The sequence below is a fragment of the Aulonocara sp. 'chitande type north' Nkhata Bay genome, linkage group LG1 (genome assembly GCF_057382095.1).
Source record: "Aulonocara sp. 'chitande type north' Nkhata Bay isolate Kocher_YH1m ecotype deep benthic linkage group LG1, A_spYH_male_GT1.1, whole genome shotgun sequence".
Lineage (NCBI taxonomy): Eukaryota > Metazoa > Chordata > Actinopteri > Cichliformes > Cichlidae > Aulonocara > Aulonocara sp. 'chitande type north' Nkhata Bay.
Genome location: NC_141344.1, coordinates 7673583 through 7693432, shown reverse-complemented (window position 1 = coordinate 7693432; position 19850 = coordinate 7673583). Strand labels below are relative to the sequence as shown.

Here is a 19850-nt window from a genome sequence, read left to right as displayed (position 1 = left end):
GGAGTTTCTTTACTGAAGCTGCAATTTGATTCTCTGCACACTGCTGCTGAATGTTCTGACGGTGTCAAAGCAGACTTAACATGTCTGGATCAACTCCAGCAGTCTGATACGGCGTCGGAGTGCCCGGATACAACAACACAAGGGAGTTGGTTAGAAAATTGCCCAGTGGAGAGCAGCAGCACTGTTGATTGTAGACACAGTGAGCCTGGAAATGCAGAGAAAGACTGTAGTTTGACTGTGAGTACTCCAACATCACAAGTACACCCCCAGGAGCATGGCCTCGTTCCCCCAGAGGACTGGGTGTGTTCAAACACGGAGAGAGATTACTCCAAAGCCGAGGAGGAGGAGGAACAGGAGCGGCCTGTTGTTTCCATGCAGGGTTTGAGTTTGTCTGACAGGACTGAAGGAGTACAGAGTGAGGCTGAAGGGAAAGGTCTCACTGTGGGAATTCTACCACAGGCAGGCTGTGGTAAACAGGCAGAGGAAACTGATAGAGGAGAGGCTGTGATCCAGGAAGGACAGGAGGCCAAGAAGGGAGAGGATAGATCTGAGCAGGAAGCAGAGGACAGCACAGCCAAGAGGAGGGAGGAGGAGATCAGCTCTGAATTAACAGATCTACTAAAGGCCAGCGGAGACACAAACGAGTCAATCATGGGCCAGTCAGCATCATCATCATATTCTGAGGTTTCAGACAATTCTGATTCTGAAGTGAAGGAGTGCTCCCAAGAAGAAGAGAATGTTGGGAAAGAAGACGCGAAACACAGCCGGGATGTTTGTAATGTACTATCTCTAGATGCAAACGAGGAAGAGAGTGAAGGGTTAACAGACACTTTATCAACCCCGATGGACCTCCCAGACCCAACGCTGATAGAGTGTGGTGATGTAATCAAGGAGCCTGAACCTGTTCCATGTCTGTTGATAGAAGGTCTCCACGAAGGGGAACCTCTACCAGACATAAACAGCCTGGAACAAAACCAGGAAACAGCTGGTAGGGATTATGCTACAGAGCAGGAGTGGGGTTTGGCATCAGAAAGTGGTTGTCATTCTGGGAGTTGTACTGACGCAGTTGGTGGAAAAGAGCTACACAGTGAAGACGTAGTAGAACCCTCTGGATACAGTATTGAAAGCAGAATTTTGCCTGCGGAAGAAGTTGACAGTTCAGCTGTCTTTTTGGCTTTCAGCGACATCGTAGTAGATACACAGACTGATAGTTTTGACTGTGAGCCGTTGCCTGACAAGATGCCGACTGAACGACAAGCTGACCATGACTCAGGTACGGCCCACGGACTCTCCAGTGATGACGATGGCAGTTTCAGATCAGCTGGAAGCTCTACAACAGAAATATTCCAGCCCGCTCATGGCAGCATCACTATGGAGGATCAGGACTTACTTCAGTCAACGATAGTACGGCAGCCCTCAGCTGGATTTGAGATTGAGGCCCCCAGTGATTTTAAACCTAAAGAAACCTGTGAACATTTCACAACTGTGGATACAGGACTCTCATCGGAGCCTGACACCCATCTTGAATCAGAACCCAAACTCTTGAGCTTGGATGATTTAAATTCTGAAGCGACTGGGAATCTAGCCCCAGATCTTTCCAAAGAGGATCTGTCCTTTGACTCAGCTGGGAGTGAGGATACTCCAGCAGCACAGGTGGAGGAAAGTGAAACTGAGGAGACCAATAGCTCTGACCTGAATGTAGGGATAGAGCTTTCAGCATCAGGATTGGGCAGCGGGGTACTTACCGAAACTGAGCCATCTGTAACAGAAGAGAGCAAAGTCACCAACATAGTTGAAGAGGATGTTCAACGGACCAGTGAGACAAGTGATATGCCTGTGGTAGTGGCAGCAGATGAGAGTGGAAATGTTCAACCTAAACAGGATAATTCTGAGATAACTGCAGAGGAAAGGCCACCTGAGAATCAGATCACTTTGTCTATCCCACAGGATGACATTGTGATTTCAAATAGTGCTGATCTAAGTTCGGAAATAATGGCACTTTCACCTAAGAGTGAAGGATCCATAGAACTTCATACTGAGAATCAGATGACTGAAAATCCCTCTGATTTTGTGGATGGATCCTTGGAGAGCTGCAGCACTAAAGCTCAAGGTGGGTAAATGCTGATTTATTTCAGTCCTTGTTCAGGTTTATTCCAGGTCCACACACTCATGCATCACACGCCAATATGTTTGTCAAAGTCTTATTCCTAAGCAAATATGCTAAATTAGATTCAGTCCTCTTCAGGTGATTAATGGCAAAAGCTCCGCAAAGTTAAATGCCACATAGCTCACCATTATTGAGCTCACAGGGGTTTTAGCTTTTTTGTGACATCCCGTTGGGATGCATTGCTGTTGTGACTATATGTTGTCCTGAGTCTTTATATTATTTTGAGAAAATTGTAATTCTAATGAAGAGTTATTAGTACATCTCAATTATCTGATTTTTAAAAAAGATGGGATTTTAAAACACTTTGATCAAAGTTTGGCATCCACAGACGCATTTTTATGCCATAGTAGCTCACAATGAGACACTTTGACATGTTATGCAATGGGAAGTAAGGAGCTGGTTTGTACCACCAGTAACTTAGGCCACGATTAGTCTGACAACAACACCCTTTATATACATATGTTCTTTGTTAGTCTCTCTTACACTCACGAAAGCACGGTCTGGCTACAGTCTAAGTCAGCATGCACAGTCACATTACAAGTGCACGTGACTCGGCCTCAGATACACAGCTACAAGTCTGGAATCTGTAAAACAAACATACACAAGCCAGCTGATGTGAGCGTGTTGCAGGAAGGGAGACTCACAGAGTGAACCTTCAGCAGTCCTCTGTTGGCAGTTTTTGCTCATCTGAAATAATTGTGCCGGAACCGAGTCCAATAAAGAGAGGTCAAGGGCAAGGTTGTGATGTGCGTCACACAGGGAGTGCGTTGTCATTATGAATTAGAGGATATATTTACAGCATGACAGTGTCACAGCATCAGGTAATATCTTGGTGAGCTTGTCAGAGACAAAATTTCTGTTGTTTCCCAGTTTGGGTATGAAGAGTGAAAATCGAATCTGCTACTAGTGAGTGCTTTTATTTATTTTTCTCTTCTGTAGAATATTTATGAGACTTTTTAAGCTTCCAATGACAGTCATCAGCTCATGTTGACTAATAATACCAAGATATAAAGCCCTCAAATTCTCTCTCACAGCTATATAGAATAAAAGAAACCAACCTTTTCAGTGAAGGATAATAGTGAATAAAACCATCCAGAAACACTTTGCTACTTTGCTATTGTACAAAGTCTGTGACTCATCAGTGTATCTGTGCTCAGGAAAGATAAGTCTCAGAACCATTCACTCTAAACACTTATTGATTCCTATATTTGGAAGATTTGCCATTGCACTGATTGCATTGTGTCGTGTGCCTTTCTCTAGAGGTGGATGTCATCAAGTCTGAAGACACTTTAAGTGATGCAAGGGAGGAACAAAATGGCCCAGCGGAGGGAGCAGACTTCTCCACGGTATGCTTGAAGTCTCTTCTGTTGTTGTCAGCTATCAAGCTCTGCTTTGCTGTTGATGTGTGTTTGATTAACAGAAGATGAGTCACTGTTTGCTGAAGCTTTGAAACAACCAAAGTAGCTTTTGGAGTAAAAATGCTCTGACCAAACAGTCAGCGACTATGCAGCTAAGGTGAGTCTTTGTTGTTTTAATGGGAAATAAGAACAATTGTGTTCTTACATGGACAGCTGGACTTTCATATGCAGTTTTTGTACAGTTTATGGAAGAGTGTTACAGATGTAGCTGCTGTTTCTTGCTAATGCAGAGTCTACTGTTTTCTGTTCTGAATTCAGTTTAGAAATTGTGTATTGTTTTAGCATGCACAGTTTGTTAAAATCTGTCTAGATTTAAAGCAAAGTTAATACTTGATTTATTTATTTTTTTGTTCTGCACAGAATCTAATGTGAGGTATGGATGAAAAGGCTTTTACTGCTAGTTTTAACCAAACTTGCTGTGTTTTGCTGAAAGTGTCCTTAAGAGTATGCACAAGTCAAATTTCAGGTAACCAAGTTTGACGTTCTTAAGATACAGCAATAGCCAGGGATTGCAAAAAAATTTCAAGTAAAGAAAAAGTACACCACAAATATTAGAGGAGAAAGAAAAGCCAGATTCTCTTACAAGCAGCTTGATGTGCCAGCTAGATATTTGGCAAGAGTTCAGGAGGAAAGCTGTCTGGAACATTGTAAGACTTGTAGCTTGGACTGGATTATTTATTTATTTATTTTGTATTTTTCAAAAGGAATATATTACTCTGTGAAGTTTCTTTATGTAACACCGATGCATTTGATTTCCTATAAACTCTCACAACTTTTCCCTGCTTCATCTCGTGGGAGACTTGCCATGCAGTTGGTTTACTATCAGCTCAGCTACTGAAGGCATGGATGCAGCTTTTGGTAGACGAGACTTTACTCTGAAATGTTGCTGACTGACAGATTCCTCTGCAGCCATAGACTGGAGTGGCTCTGCTTATTCCTGGGTTGCGGTCGAAGTCATCGGCTTGTTCTAAATGCCAGATGTTTGACTGCAGGAGGGTATACACACAGTGTGCAGGAATGTGGGGTCGCCAGCAGAGGGAGATGTAACCTCAATTGCGTCACTGGAGCTTCTTCTTCTGACCAATTTAATGACCTGTCATTTGATCCTTTTGAAATATCCCCTAATTGCTATGATGAGGAGGAAATCTGGAGTCATGCTGGTGTTGAACAAACTGCAGTAGAAGCTGAGGTGAAGAATGGCCTGAAGACAGAGCCTCAGATGTTCTTTTAATAATGCTAAGTTACAGTTTTTGAATTCAAAAGCATTTATGGCAATCGATAAGAACAATCACAATAATAAGGCACACTTATTTATTCAACTTATTCTGTAAAAGTGTAAATAATTAGAAAAAGAATTAAAAATAACTCAAGTGGGTTAAAGTGTACATGAAATATATTTTCAGTGTGTTCTAAAACTCAAGGCAGCAGGAAGCAAAAACACCTGACTGCTTAACAGAATCTAAGTGACAGCAACAACAACTAGCTGCATGAAATGAGATGCGTAAGGTTAACAAAGTAATTAAAATCAAAAAGAGTGTGACAGTGTTTTGACGAGATTCAAGCTGTTTAGACTGCAGATAATTTAGTCCTGGATGATTCAGTTTGTGTGACAGCTTTTCCGTTTCATATTTTAGACTTAGCCAATCTGCACGGCGACACTCTGACCCATAAAGTTTATGCTTTTCTCTCCTCCAAACTGCGCGTCAAAGCAGACAAAAACTGTTTTCATCAACAGCTGTGAGTCTGTTTGAAGTGTAAAGAAGTGTAAAATATTCAAGATAAGAACACGAGATAAATTTAGATTAGATTTAGGTTTTTTTTGTCTTTTTCCAGATGTGTAAGAGAGAGTGAAAGCTATAATCTCCTCTTGTTGAGGATTTTTAATCCAACAGCTTTGTTATTTAGACAAAACCCATAAGTATCATTTAATGTGACATCACAGTGAGGCTAGATCAATATGATGGACCCATTAACTTCGGCTTGTGTCCTTGCTTTCAGTGTGTGCTCTGTTTAATTCCTCCACTCATCCGATTCAAAATAGATTATAGGGAGAATATGGAGGAGTTGTTGCATAATTTTTTGTGTACTGGAAACCTTTCCTGGTAAAGTGCAGTTTCAAGGCGAAATATGTCTTTGATTAATAACTGCACATGACAAATGACCCCCTGGTGAATGAGACAGCAATGGTCTGTAGAGACATTTTCACAATGAAATAAGAGATTCTAAGGGTTTCCTGTAGTCAGTGGTTACGGTCATGTGACGGAATAGCTTTGTTCCTTTACGTTTTAAAATGCACTCTTACATGGATGTACACAGTTTTCTGTCTTTACAGTGAGGAAAAATGGTCAGCCAAGGCTGAGAAGCTGTTCAAGGAATCCCTGTGTGTTTATACACCACTCTGCATTTAATTATTATTTGTTATTAATCTCTGGCTCTATTTCCCAGGGTGTTTTTGTCCTGTCTTCATCCACTCACTCCCAACCGGTTGCGGCAGATGCCCGCCCCTCCCTGTGCTGGTTCTGCTGGAGGTTTCTTCCTGTTAAAAGGAAGTTTTTCCTTCCCACTGTTGCCAGAGTGCTTGCTCATAGCGGGTCATACGATTGTTGGGGTTTTCTGTTTTCTTTGTATTATTGTAGGGTCTTTACCTCACAATACAAAGCGCCTTGAGGCAACTGTTGTTGTAATTTGGTGCCATATACCGGTAAATTGAATTGAACTATTGGTTGCAGCAGAATAATATATGAACCCACCAAACAGAACTTCAGAATCAAACATCATGTTTTCTGTTTAAAAAAATAAAATGCCATTCAGCAGCCTCCTCGAGCTATGAGGCACCTGGTGCTCTGTGAAAGTTTCAGTTAGCGTCGAGCTTCATTTGTTTGTGGCTACTGAGATTCACGCCTTTGTGCTACTGGACAACTATAGCCAAGTAGGTCAAAGCTGGATTCTCATGTAAGCAACAACCCACAGACAGCAGGGACTTCAACACATTTGCATACCATCCAAATATCGTTCAGAGGGTTCTCAACCTCAGGCTTCCTTCCCAGCAGCATAGATTTGATTACAGAGGCAGCAGGGGATTAAACTTTGTTACTTTGATTTGTGATTTATCTGTTATGCTTAATTTAATTTTTCTTAATAGCAATTTGTGATGAAATATGCAAATACAAAAGATCAGAAGCAGGTTCAGGACAATGTTTAGATGAGTTTTTGTAAGCTTTTGTCCAGCTGCTTTTAGAATTGCAATATACAGTTTTTTCTTTTCATTTTACACTTTTTAGGTCTGTTAGGCGTGCCACATATGAAATATGCCCATGTGTACACCCATGCACACACACAAACTAGTTCAGACCTCTATGGTTACAGTTTTTTTCTATTTGCACTTTTCTATTTGGTGGTTTGGCCTTGTTCTAGGACCTCCATGTCCTCCCACGCACAGTATTATAGAACAGAGCAGGCGTCGTTGAAATCTTGACGTGACACTGAGTAAATCAGAAACAGGATGAAAGAGGAGCTGTGCCAGAGCTGGGTTACAACGCGGCTTGTGGATGCAAAGCAACTATAGGCAGTGTTCATCAGCTTTAATATCACATCCTGTCTGCAGTTTGCCAGTTGGATATTTAGAAGAATCTCAGCTGATTTTTTTTTACTGGCACTGAGATCAGCTGATCTGCCAGAATTGCTAGTGAGCTTGATTTCTTGGCATTCTAAATTATTCTTTGTGTGTACTCATTTTTGATCTTATCAAGAAACTCAAACATATTGCCTTTGAGCTCGTTTGGGGAGTTAAAAGAGAGAACAGCTTGAGCAGGAGCTTAATGTGCTGCAAGAAATAATAAATAAGGGTTTGGGCGTTTAGTGTCTTTATGTCCACAAAATGGCTTTTCTGCTCTGAGCGCTCAAAGCGTTTTATACAACTCGCCTCATTCAGCCATTCACACAAGCACTTTCTTCTATACTTTCCCAGTGTAAGTGCTTTCTATCTAACATTCACACACATTCATACTCTGGTGCAACTTGGGGTTAATATTTGACATGGAGACTGGAGCAGAACCATCAACCTTCCGATTTGTGGGTGACCTGCGTTATCTCCTGAGCTACAGCTACCCCACCATAGCCCTCCATGGTGTTCTTTTCCTATACATAGATTTTTGATTGTGATTGTGCATACACATGCCATGCTGACATCTATCATATAACATATCCATATTGGATTAATCTTGATATTTAAGAGTTTTAACATTTTACAAACTGTATGTCAGAGATGGTTTTGGCAAAAAAAAGCTTGAAAAAGGTGTAGTTACACCGAGAAGGTGCTCACCAGTAGGGGGTGTTAAAGCTCAGCAGCGTTAATTGATGTTGTTGAATAACGTTAACTGAAGGAATAATGCTCCACTGTCATCTGTCACACAGTAACAATGCAATGCTCTGGATGGCTGATTCATACAAAAAGAGAGAGGTATTCACAGCCTCACAGGGAGAGAGAGAGAGAGAGCGAGCAAAGGCATGAGTCAAACACAGTCAAGAGAGAAGTTGAGACGACAGAGGAAAAGAAAAGTATGGGAGGGAGGTGGGGAGAAGTGAAGGAGGGAGGATTAGAGCTGGAGTCTGGTGGAAAGCTGCTTCTGCGGCCAGATGTGAAAAGCTTAGCAGACTGCTTCAGTTCTCCTCAACAGTGTTTCTCTTGGATTTTTTAACCTTCTGTTCAATAAAGCAGCCCTGGATATTTAAGGGAAAATGTACGAACGACACAAGCGGAGGTATAGTCTCTGTGCCAAAGGGGAGAGAGCTGTAGACGTGGTTTTGATTAAGGTAGGCTACCTATCGGCGCTTTCAAACAAAGTCGTTTGGTGTGGTGATCCCACTACTGACACAGTATTAACGCTCATTTGAGCTGAAGCTTTGAAAGCATAGTTAAGTGCTCCAGACAGATAAAATGTAATGGCTAAAGCAATAAAAGCAAGGTAAGGCGTCTAAAGCAGAACTTAATTCATAAAAGTAAACCATAAAACAGAGGCTAAAGATAATAAATGACGTTATTACCTGAAACTAAGCCTGTGAACCGGATACTTTTGGAGTGATTTAGCAGCGTAAGTCCTCAGACAGTTTGAAGGCCTCATCAGCGTTCCCCCTTAAAGCTATTCAGAAAAGATATTTATTTTGAAAAGGTAATCATAAGCATCACAAAGTGCTTCAGCGTGTGTCGGCAAACCTGTAGTCCTCTGCCAGGGATGTTGTGATGGCTTTCGTTGTGTTGCTCCCTGGGAGATGATTGCATGGTTGTTGATAGTGGCCCTCCAGACACAGAGTGCTGATTATTTTGGGTGGAGTGTGGTTTCTGGATGTTCGCTGCATGTGTATGCTGTATGCGACACAGAGACAGATGCCTGCGCTCTATCTGTCTCTGTGGAATAAACTGTGTATGAAACTTAATGAGGCTCAGACAGTTTAAGGTCTTTCTGGGGGTTTTTTGGTCAGCTCAGTGGGTACTTGTCTGGCAAACTAAAGCAGAAGATAAAGTTGCTGAAAATGTCTCGCTATACCCTAATTTCCCTCTCGCTCAGAGGTGCCCTTACTGTGTTGTAAAGGTTCTGTGTTAAACCAAATGTAGCGGAGGTTCGATGGAATCTTTCTAAATGAGATGTTTACAGCTCCCAAAACTTGTGCTATTTAAAGCCCAAAAGGCACTTTCCCTTCTCTGCATATATAGAACCTTTTACAACATTTTTCCACTGTGGAGTTTCTCCTTGCTGCAGCTCAGAGACTTGTGCACTGTTGATCAAAGCAATAGGAACTTATGTAACTAAAATCTTAATCATGATAGATCCCTGTTTAGTAAAGACAAAGGAAAAACGTGCTCCTTCTAAGTTTTCGCTCGGACAGAGTGAGATATTACCAAAACCTCATATCCCAATATAACTTATTTTATATTGTTTCATATGTGATTATTTTTGTTTTTTTATTTTGAGCATCTGGAAAAATGTTTGATTAAGGATGTAACCATAACATTTTAATGTATAAAATATAGAACAGTTTTCAATAAGTGTTCAGTAAACGCTCTAAAAATCGTGGCGTTATCCGTAGTGACGCACATAGATGACCCTCACGCAGTCACCGCTACTCAAGAGCTTTTTCTGAGGCCTCTAGCTTCCAATTCTGCTCTATGGTTATCAGGACAATAGGCATCTATCGCAGAGTGAAGTGCTCAGATGAAGTGCACCATTAACATCATACAGGAATGAGTTGTTTGGCTCGTCCACATATCTCTTGTAACGTTGTGTGCTGCGTCTCATCCTCTACTCTGGCCCGACACTCGTAATATAAACAACGCAACTTGACTTGTGTAAAGCATTTTCTGCTGGGCATTGTGTACCTGGATTCGGGTTTTTTGACCAACAGTGTAAATTCAGATCATATCTTTAAAAGTTTCCACTGTTATCTCCTTCCATCTTTGTAAGCATTTAGCGTGCCTCACATCAAAGCTTATTTTAGCGTTTGACATTCTGGGTTATTTTGAGCACCTAACGGCTCTTTTTTTTGCTTCTTGTTTGTTAGCTCTCTCGACACTCTTTCATGTGATTGTAGGTGGCCGGGATATTTGTTGTGTTGCAGTCAGCATCCATTATATTTTGTCATATTACACAGCCCTAGATGTCATTAGTTAGCGGTCACAAGTGGAGGAAACTCCATCAAGGGACATTAAGTGACTGGTTTGATTTGTAAGCAGGGTAAGTACCAGCGATTTTTCCAGATAGAACAAAATCAGGCTTTTCCTGTCAAATCTCAAATAGTAATGAGAAAATGATGTTCACTAACTTATCGATCTAGAGATAATTTCTAGATACAGACTCGGGAAAGAATTTCACAGGCTGTAAAAACTAATCTATGCAGCTATTTAGAGTAGATGGTTAAATATGTACTCAAAAAGCATGGTAAAGTCTGTCGTTAGCTGGTTACTCAGCTGTCAAACATTGTAAAAATAAGTGAAATTATGATGTATCTGGATTTGCTGTTTCTTTCCCTTTAAACTGTAATACCCTCACTTTGTCTGGTTCTTTATTTTAAATAGGTTTCAGTTTTAGTCTTAATTATTATGTGATAAAGGCAAATACTGTAAAGTCATTTAGAGCTGTTTGTAATTGTAAAATTGAACCAAAATAGGTGTCAACAGACTGTGATGAGCCTTGTTTTATTTAAGTCGCACTTAGCCAATGACTCAGCTGGACTGTTTCCTATTGGTTGATGACTATAAACTATAATCTAAACTAATAATCAGTTACTGATGGCTGGACTATTAATTATCGTGCATAAAATAAACTAGTAACTACGCAGCAGTGGGAGTTTGATATGGGGTGTTTACTGTCACAGTGTCTGCTGGTTGTGACATCCAGACTCAGGGCAGAGTAGAGGAAAATCAGTGAAGAGACTTGCTCTGGCATATGTAACACCTCTCTTTAGTCTGTTGTCACTTTCTAAACTTGTTCCAAATGTCAGCTCCTCTTTACCCCGGAGGTATGAAATAGCAAGGGTGTGTGCAAGTGAGTTAGAGAGAGAGAGAGGGAGAGGTAGAGATATGATGGTGTGGGAAAAAGGCTGCTCTGGGCTAACGGTTTCCTCTGGCCTCAGATGGAAACAGGCATTCGGCCAAATGACTTCATTCCAACCAGTGTTTCACATCCCAGCATCTTTGCTGGCCTGGAATCACAAAACACATCATCACTCCACTTACCATCTACAGTAACTGTGAATAACCCTTTATACTAACATAGTACTACAGTAAATATACCCATCAGCCATAAACGATAAAACCACTGATGGGTAAAGTGAATCTTATTGCGATGTTCTGCTGGGAAATCTTGAGTGCTGGCCTTCAGGTGTCGGGTTATACTTCTACCTAAACATTACTGCAGAACAAGCACACCCCAGTATGGCCCCAATGTGCCATAAATATCCAGATCTTGAGCGAACATCTGCAGGACCCAAACATTCAGGCACCAGATGCCACATACTCCTAAACCATCTGGGTCCAGAGATGGGTAAGAGCTGCCTTGTGGCACAAGGGGAACCTCCGGAATAACAGGCTGGATGTATAATGTTTAATGTTTAGGCTAATAGGTGTATATTCTGTTGTACTACACTCCTGGTTTGGCAAACCCAGATATTTCTTTATTTGGGCTCTTTTAGAGCATTTGTGATGTGATTTTAAAGATACGAAAAGTAGTTGTTCTATTTGTGGCACCTTCTTGACCCTTTTTATTGCAATCTTTTTATAGCGTTAATCACAAGCTCATTCTATGAATGGAACAATTCATAAAAGTCCTTCCAAGGTGAACCACAGAGGAGATTCATCCACGGGTTTGCTGTTACCAGGCCTTGTTTGCTGAGACCATGTATACATGCTGGACTGGATACAGTCATTCATTCCACCATGGCATCCTTCAGTGCTGCAGAGCCTCACTGGCCGCCTGCCTGTTTAGAAACAAGGCAGCCGTCCAAGTCCTGCGTGCCCCGGCGTATAGACAAACCATCCCGCCTTTTTATTTTTAAACCAGATGTGTTTTTACTGGGTACAGTTTAGATTCCCCCGGCAATACAAATATGCTCTGTGTTGTTCAGAATCGAGGCTGCCAGCTTTCAGACGGGGGACCAGTTCCTGAATGGCTAGCTGTTTAGCAGACCTGCTAACTGCTGATTTGATAAATGTGTGATTTCTTCAACTGATTAAATGAGTGGCTGCTCTACTGGCTGAATCATTGTGCGTCTTGGTTTATATCGAGCATACTAACCACATCGCCTGCCACATTTATCCATGGTGCGTCTGTGAGGAAAAATAAACACATTTTTAATGTGACTTTTCCCCTCCTTTTTTATTTCTCATCATTTTTATGACCCTTAAATTGCTTCTTGGTAGTATATTGTTGCCTTTGAGTCGATGTTTTTCTCAGTGAAACAATCATAAAAATGACTTGTTCTTAAGCAAATCAATGACTTTTGTGCAAGCATTGTAGCTGCTCTGCAGTAGGCATGATGGAACTGAATTAGAACATATGAACTGAGAAGAGAAAGAAGTTGATGCTGTGACTGAAATCGAAAAGGCTTTTGTTTTGTCCAGACTGAGCTGTGTACACTCACCTTTCATACCTTAGCCTGCAACACACTGCCAAAAAGAAAGGAAATACAGCAGTAATATTTGAGTAATATTCGTGTATTAAAAGGAGGAATTTGCACACACTGTATAACTACTTCTTAGGTAAAGTATCCACTTCATACTTCATCATACTTAAGGGTTCAGTTCATTTTATAATTAGTGCCAAAACACACTGTGGAGTAGAGTATTAAAACACACAGAGCTGCTTCTCTCGCCTCGTTGAATTCTTTGTTCTGAAGTTGTCCTGCTGTTCCTGTCCTCTGCTAAGGGTCGAGTCTTGTTGTCCTTTTTTTTTTTTTTTTTTCCTTTTTCATTTTTTGCAATCTCTGGCAGTCATTTTACCTCTGACCAGAACCTTTGTATGCATTTATGTGTCCACGTTTGTCTGTGTTTGTGTGCGTGTGCTGGCGCCCTCTGTGACCAGCTAGTCTTTCCTCGTCAGCGTGTTTGTTCTCTCTCAGCGGGCTCTGTTTGATATCTGAACACAGCTGTGAGACACGAAGAAGAAGTCTGTGTGTTCTACGCATGCATCTGTGAATGTGGGGGATTTTGTTGTGTGCATGTGAGACTTGATGAGGGGTGGGGAAAGGAAGCATAAGTAAGTGTTTGTCATGTGGGTGCATGCATGCATGATGTAGGTGCCTGTACATGGGGCCAGTTGGTATGCAATTAGTTGTCAGTGTCTTTGTCGGAATGCAAATGGGAAGATCAGACGTGCCACTCCCAGGCCTGGAAAACAGAGTGCAGTGTTTCTCTGCTTCTCAGTGGGCTCCTCAATAGATAGCACAGGGTTAGTTTTATAAAAGCTGAGATCAGCTCCCTCACCCTCAAAGCATTCTGGGGGTGGGTTGACCTTGTTAGTTGGCTAGGACTCACTTATCATTCTGTGTTATATGGGTTTTTTTGTTTTTGTTTTTTGTTTCAGTCTCTCTTCTCTTTTTTTCCCCTGAGCATTATATTAAGTCTTGTTTAGCTATGACTTCTTTTCCTCTTTTTGTTTTTAATATTCTCTTTTGTTACTTTGTTGCTTATGGCTCTAACATTTGCGATGAAACGAAATGCCTGGCTTCTCCAGCACATGTTGAAGTGCCTTTGGGTAGCATACTGAACCCCAGCGTGTGTGTACTTGACAGTTATGGGACGAGGAATTGGGAGGAGGCGTGATCGAGGTGAGTGCCTGGGGCCAGGCCTTAGCACATCCTTAAGTGTCTGAAGTAACTACTTGGACCACCACGAACAAGGAGGGGCCATCAGGGTTCAGTAACACTTGGATTGGGTGGCTGTCAAGGGCTCCGGCCCTCGCAGTCTGAACCTCAGTCAAAAAATCTTCTGCTTCCTTGGATGCTGGTCTGGAAGCTCTGGGATACTGTAATGGGCGTTTTTCAGCCTCTGCTTGTAATTGCAAGCAGATACTACTTCTACTTCTTACCTTTGGGAAAAAAAGTGAGACAAGCTGTTTTAGTCTGCTGCCTTTGTCTTTATTTCATGCGAAGTTAACTAGCTGCTAGCTAAACACAGACTTGATCTTATCGAACAAAATAAAAGTAAGTTGTTCCCCTTTTTTGTTTTTTCTACTCTGATCACTGGCCTGTCCATTTGAAGGTATTCAGTTTTTGCCATTACAGAACCACTTTTACTTGTATGATAAAAACTACAGCATCCATACAGTCACAGTGAATTAAGCTTGTGGGGGACAGCTGTCTTTGATTCCAACAATTCCTTCATCAGATGAACATTTGAGGTCTTTAGACTAGCGACCTGTTTATACTGTTCCTTCAGGTTTCTTTGCATGAATCTTAAAGTTTACAGGGTCATGCTAAAGCGTGTTGATCCAAGCTTGCTGGGGCTGGGAGTTAAATGTTAAAGTGAGGAGGAAGTTAAAGAAAAGAGGAAACAAATTATTGAAGCAGGTCGTACAAGCATCTTATAGAAGATGATATGTGTAAATGACAGTAGCTCCAGTTTACTTCAGAAAGCACTTGACCCTTTAAAAAAAACTGCATTTTCAATCAGCATGAGGTTTGTAATTATCTGAAGCATGTGGGTTTGCTAATCTGGCTTTGTTAATAAATTAGTAATCAGATTTTAGTTGCCTTGTGACTTTGCATGAACCACACATTGAAAGTCAAAGTTCATCATCTTTAGCTAGATATAATTGATGGAGTTCATTAAAACACAATGAGCTTCTCTCTGACTCTTAGTTTCACATTCAGCGCTGTCAGTCAAATCTGCACAGCTTCGTCCGAACTGTCGAATCTTTTGTGTTGCCTGCAAAGATGGGAGGGAGGGAGTCTGAGGCTTTTGTAGCTAAAACCAGCTCATATACACACACACAAATGCACACACACACATATACACAGCTGTTGTAGAGACCACAGAGGAAGCGGAGCCACAGCGCTGCGTGTTCACAGCCAGCCACAGAGCTCTGACAGGCACTGCGTGTGTGTGTGAGTTGGTGTCAGTGTGACTGTGAGCGCTGAAGGCTGAAAAAGTTGGATCTTTTCAGACAGTTCCTCGGGGGGGATGGAGATAGAGCCAGAGTGTAGTCACTAAATCCTGTGAATACTCTTAAGACCGCTGTTATAAAGGGTGTCTTATCGGTGCCTCCCATCCTGTGTTCGGAGGAACACTTCCTAACAGACATGCTGGTCTGCATCATTATTTCTTTGTGGGTGATGATCACATGTTGCTGAGAGTGATTCAGTGTCTTCCTGTTTCTCTGTAGATCCACCGAGACAGAGAGACGTCGTTCCATCAGCCTTGCAATACTCAGCACTCAGGTAAGAGTTACTGGCAGCTCCTGCTGCTCTAAATTTTCATGTCAAAATTGACAGAATGGGTATTTTTAATTTCTTAATGGTTATTTCTGTTATGACTTCTTCTTTGGTTCCTTTTGCAGCAATCTGCCTGACATGGGTACTTTGCTGTTAGCAAGAAATGTTTTGCTCTTGGGTTGTGTGTGGATTAGTGTTAGTACTGATTAAGCCTGTATCCTGTTTGAAGTGATACTATGTTTCTCTTTGGCCTGGTTAAAGTAGCACTGACATCAAGTAAGATCGTTACATTGTTTGAGACTTGAGAGCAGCAGTTTGTTTGTGAACTTGTGAAAGTAGCTTTTTCTTTCTCCTAGTTTGATCTACTCAGATGACCTAAAACACCAACTTTGACAAAGATAAGATTTTGCTGCCTGATATCGGTGTTGTTAGAGCCCGATCTCGCTCTATTGTTTCTAGTCTGACATTAACAAAAAGTTTCCACTTACAAGCCAAATGGTTGAGTGGTTAACCTGTCACCCAGGACACGTGCCCAGGCTGCCTTTGCGCTCTAATATTCTTGAAACCACACTTTTAAGTGTCTAAGTCTGCTGACACTTGGAGATGTTATGAGGCTACTTTAAAAGGTTTTTAAGTAACATGCAAATGAGACTTTAAGTAGAAACATGGGCTTTTGACTTGGTGTGTTTTGCCAGCATGTGCACACACAGATGATGAAAAGTTAGATACGGAACAGATGGGGACCAATGACCCTGATTGCTGTGAAAAGGGCCAGAACATGCACACTCTAATAAGATTTCATCTCTGTATCAACAAGGGCTCATACCGATTTAGACGACTGCTGTTAGGAAAGAAACACTGAAAACCCAAATGAGAAGGAAGTGTCGTTATATAGTTCGTGTTGTCTGTGGGACTGTTGACCAATATAGGCTAGACTCACTGTGTATTATATTTGAATGTTAAATATAATTGTGCTTACAAATAAGGTGATGCTGTGCTTTATATTTCAGTAAAGTCCACAACAATATTTGGTGATATCCCAGTTGATCGTGTATGAAATTTCTGGAATTGACCCCATAAATCATTTAATGTTAGCGTAGGAACACTAGCTTTAAAGGCTTAGACAATTTCCTTCTAGAAGGAAGTTCCGCCACCAACTTGGTAACACGTCAGGGCAGTTATTTTGGCAGTTAACAGATAATGAGAGCCGAAGCTTTAATTTCAGTCGTCAACTTTATTAAGTACATTTTTACAGAATTGCTTGTATGGAGTCCCACCTCAGATATGTTAGAAATGCTTACAAAGTTTAGTTTCTCCAGAAGGTTTAACAACCTTATTGTCCCTCCGTGTTGCACTTTTATTTCAAATGTACAAAGTTATATGACCCTACAGCATCAGCAGTAAGATCATTTAGTATTTTCACTTGTGGTTAAAAATGTCTTGACATTGCATAGTTTTTAAAATTTATTTATGCCCACTTTTTATCACGTCATTTATGCCTGGACCACAGTAGCAGTTTCCTCGAGCCACTCGGGAAGTGTAGCTGGGAAAAATATCAGCTCACTTGTCAGTGCAGCAAGTGGTTGATTGTTGCCATGGGGATATAGTTCACTCAGTATGGGCAATGACTGTAGGAGAAATATTAATGTGAAACATTTTAGATGTTGACACAGATATGTCTGAGTTTGGGCAACAGCCAAAGCAAGATAAGAAAAAGGGATTCTTTGACCTTCATAAGATGAGTCTGTCTGTAGGGAGACTGGTCTCAATAAAAAAAGACCAACAGATCGATGAGCTGGATCAGGCGGAGAACAAACTGCCTTTTATCTGCACTAGAAAACAGATGAAACATCAGTGTGTGTGACAGGGGCAGAGAGGAAAAGAGGCTGAAATGGATGAGACATACTGAGGAAACAAAAAAAAGTCAAACATGGAAACAGAAGGGAGAAGAACCATGGGTGTCAAGTGGAAGTAAAAATGGAAGGGTGGGTGACGGTGGGATTTCCTCTGTTGCAGCTTGGATCAGTTGACATCACTTCCTTTTCTTCCTCATTAAGCCAGATGCTTTCTGCCCTCCCTTTCTTTCTCTCTGATAGTTATTTATTTAGTTAACTTGGCAACAGAGGGATGTAATCCATGTTTCAACCACTGCAAAAGTAGTTTGTTAAGTTGCTGCTTGAAACGATTTACTTAAATTTACTTACCAATTTCATTGAATGCTTTTGTAATATACATATAATGACCACTTTATTAATTACAGCCTACTCTCATGATGCCTGTGATATCCAGTCATAGGTAATATGTTGTTTGAATATCATTCAGGTCAACGTTGGTGTTGTAGTGGACTGTGTCAGACTGCTGTTTTTCATGAAAGGTGGTTTATATATGCAGCCCTCTGACTCAGTGCCTCATTGTCTCACTGCATTCAGTACTTTGGTTTAAACGTAGTGAAATCTTCAAAACTGGGCGATGAGTTTAGCATGGTAGCGTGCTATTCTCACATGATCATATTGGTAGGTGTAATGCATAGCACTATCATTGTGAGATGGGAGATGCTGGCATCAACACGGCCTTGTAGAGCCAACAGAACAACTCGCTGTGGATTATTATTCTTATTGTGTAGGAACATTAATGGTGACTGGATGCTCCTTTCAGATAGAGGTCAAAATCAAAGTAGCTCACAGTATTTGTTTGGCTATAGAAGAAAAGTTCTCCATGATCTTTTGGTTTTTGGTGTCAAAGGTCAATGTGATTTTACTGACTGCAAAAACCTTCCAGGTGAAAGTCGATACTCAAACCTTCTTCAAAGTCAATATGCACAGTCTTACGCAACTGGACTGCAAAAATAAGAGTCAATCCAAAGTTTGGATACACTTGTACTAGTTCATTACTTTCATTGCATTCCATATGATAAGTAATCATAGTAATAAAATAACATCATCTGACTTCTTCAGTGACCCAGCTGAGCTTTTGTTGAACCAGGAAATTTGGTACTTTGGTCCTAGCTTTTTTTTTTTTTTTTTTTTTTAAACTAAATATGCTCGACAGCTCAGTTAGAGGAAGACTAAGCTATGAATACACATTTACAATGAATTAAAATGATTAGAAGTGGCACTGTAAAATTTCTCATTTATAAATATCATATAAATCTCATTGTTGTTCTGTTGCAAATTTAATTTGTTCAGAAAATTTTTTAAGTAATTATTACCTTTATAAGGAGTTTGTTGCAAAGGCTTCATGTTCACTCTGTGCTTTTGTGCATGTTATTTTATTTATTTATTTACTTACTTACTTTTTAATGTGTCTCAGATAACGAGAAACGCCCAAGCTCTGCGGTGTGTTCCAACCTTTGACCTGTACTGTATATTTGTTTGGAAACTGAAACATTGGTTCTTAGTGAGAACCAGACCTTGTCAGATCTAATCTCTGTGTTGTCTGGAGACACCGTTGTCATCTTTACTTTTAAAGACCTGGGGAAAAAAACAAAACTAAACTTGCTAAGGAGTAATCTTGGTGCTAGACATTGTGTTTGTGTGAAGTAATGCAAATTTTCTGTTGGTTGAAAAGACCCTTGTGATACTGTTTTGCTGTGGATGATCAGGCAGCATTTAGCCATATTCTGTACATCTCTGTAGAAAAGACAGAATAAAGGACACTTAAAGGCAAACAAGCTACATAAATAGCAGTCAGTGTTCAGTGTGTGAATGGGTGGATGACTGAATGTAGTGTAAAGCGCTTTGGGGTCCTTAGGATCTAAGTAAAGCGCTATACAAATACAGGCCATTTACCATAATTTTAATAATTACACATTTATGCAAAACCTCAGTGACTGCAGACATTTCATTTGACTTGATCAGACATTAAAAGAAAAACAAAAAAGAACAGCTGAGGCTGCTTCTCGTGGCTGCAGAACATGTGCATTGTTGTGCTCTAGGGTGAATTATCCCATCATGCTTCTGGTACATGTTGTGGTGCATGTCTGCTGTGGTTTGCTAACATATGTTAAGTCATTGTTCTGCTTTAGAGCATTGTAGGTCGTGCAATACTTTTAGGTAAAGCCTTGTTCTGTTTATCGGAACTCATTTCCCATATTTACAGGAATCATGCTGGATGTTTCTGCATGTGCCGTTTGGAAGGTTTGAATTGCCGTTTTGTTTAATATACTCTGTAAACTGTGTGCAGACAGATTTTTATCTCTGTGAAAAATAGGAGGCTATGTGGTAACATCCTCTACTCAGAAGTATGAGGACTTTGTCCTTTGCCCTTGCTGAATTTAAAAAAACGCATGTTTAATTTTGTAAACGTGTTGAAATGCAGATGGTGAAGTGATACCTGATTATGAA

At 40.8% G+C, this 19850-nt stretch overlaps 1 protein-coding gene across 6 annotated transcripts in view; it reads left to right on the top strand.

The window, feature by feature from the left end:
• The window catches only part of akap13a (A-kinase anchoring protein 13a), a 122712-nt gene that overhangs the window by 46316 nt on the left and 56546 nt on the right, over nucleotides 1–19850 (top strand). For all 6 annotated transcript variants that reach the window (XM_086311527.1, XM_086311613.1, XM_086311788.1 and 3 more), the window contains exons 8-10: nucleotides 1–2110; nucleotides 3428–3513; nucleotides 15459–15513. In XM_086311527.1, the coding sequence (XP_086167653.1) occupies nucleotides 1–2110; nucleotides 3428–3513; nucleotides 15459–15513 (2251 nt within the window). The remainder of the gene's footprint in view (nucleotides 2111–3427; nucleotides 3514–15458; nucleotides 15514–19850) is intronic.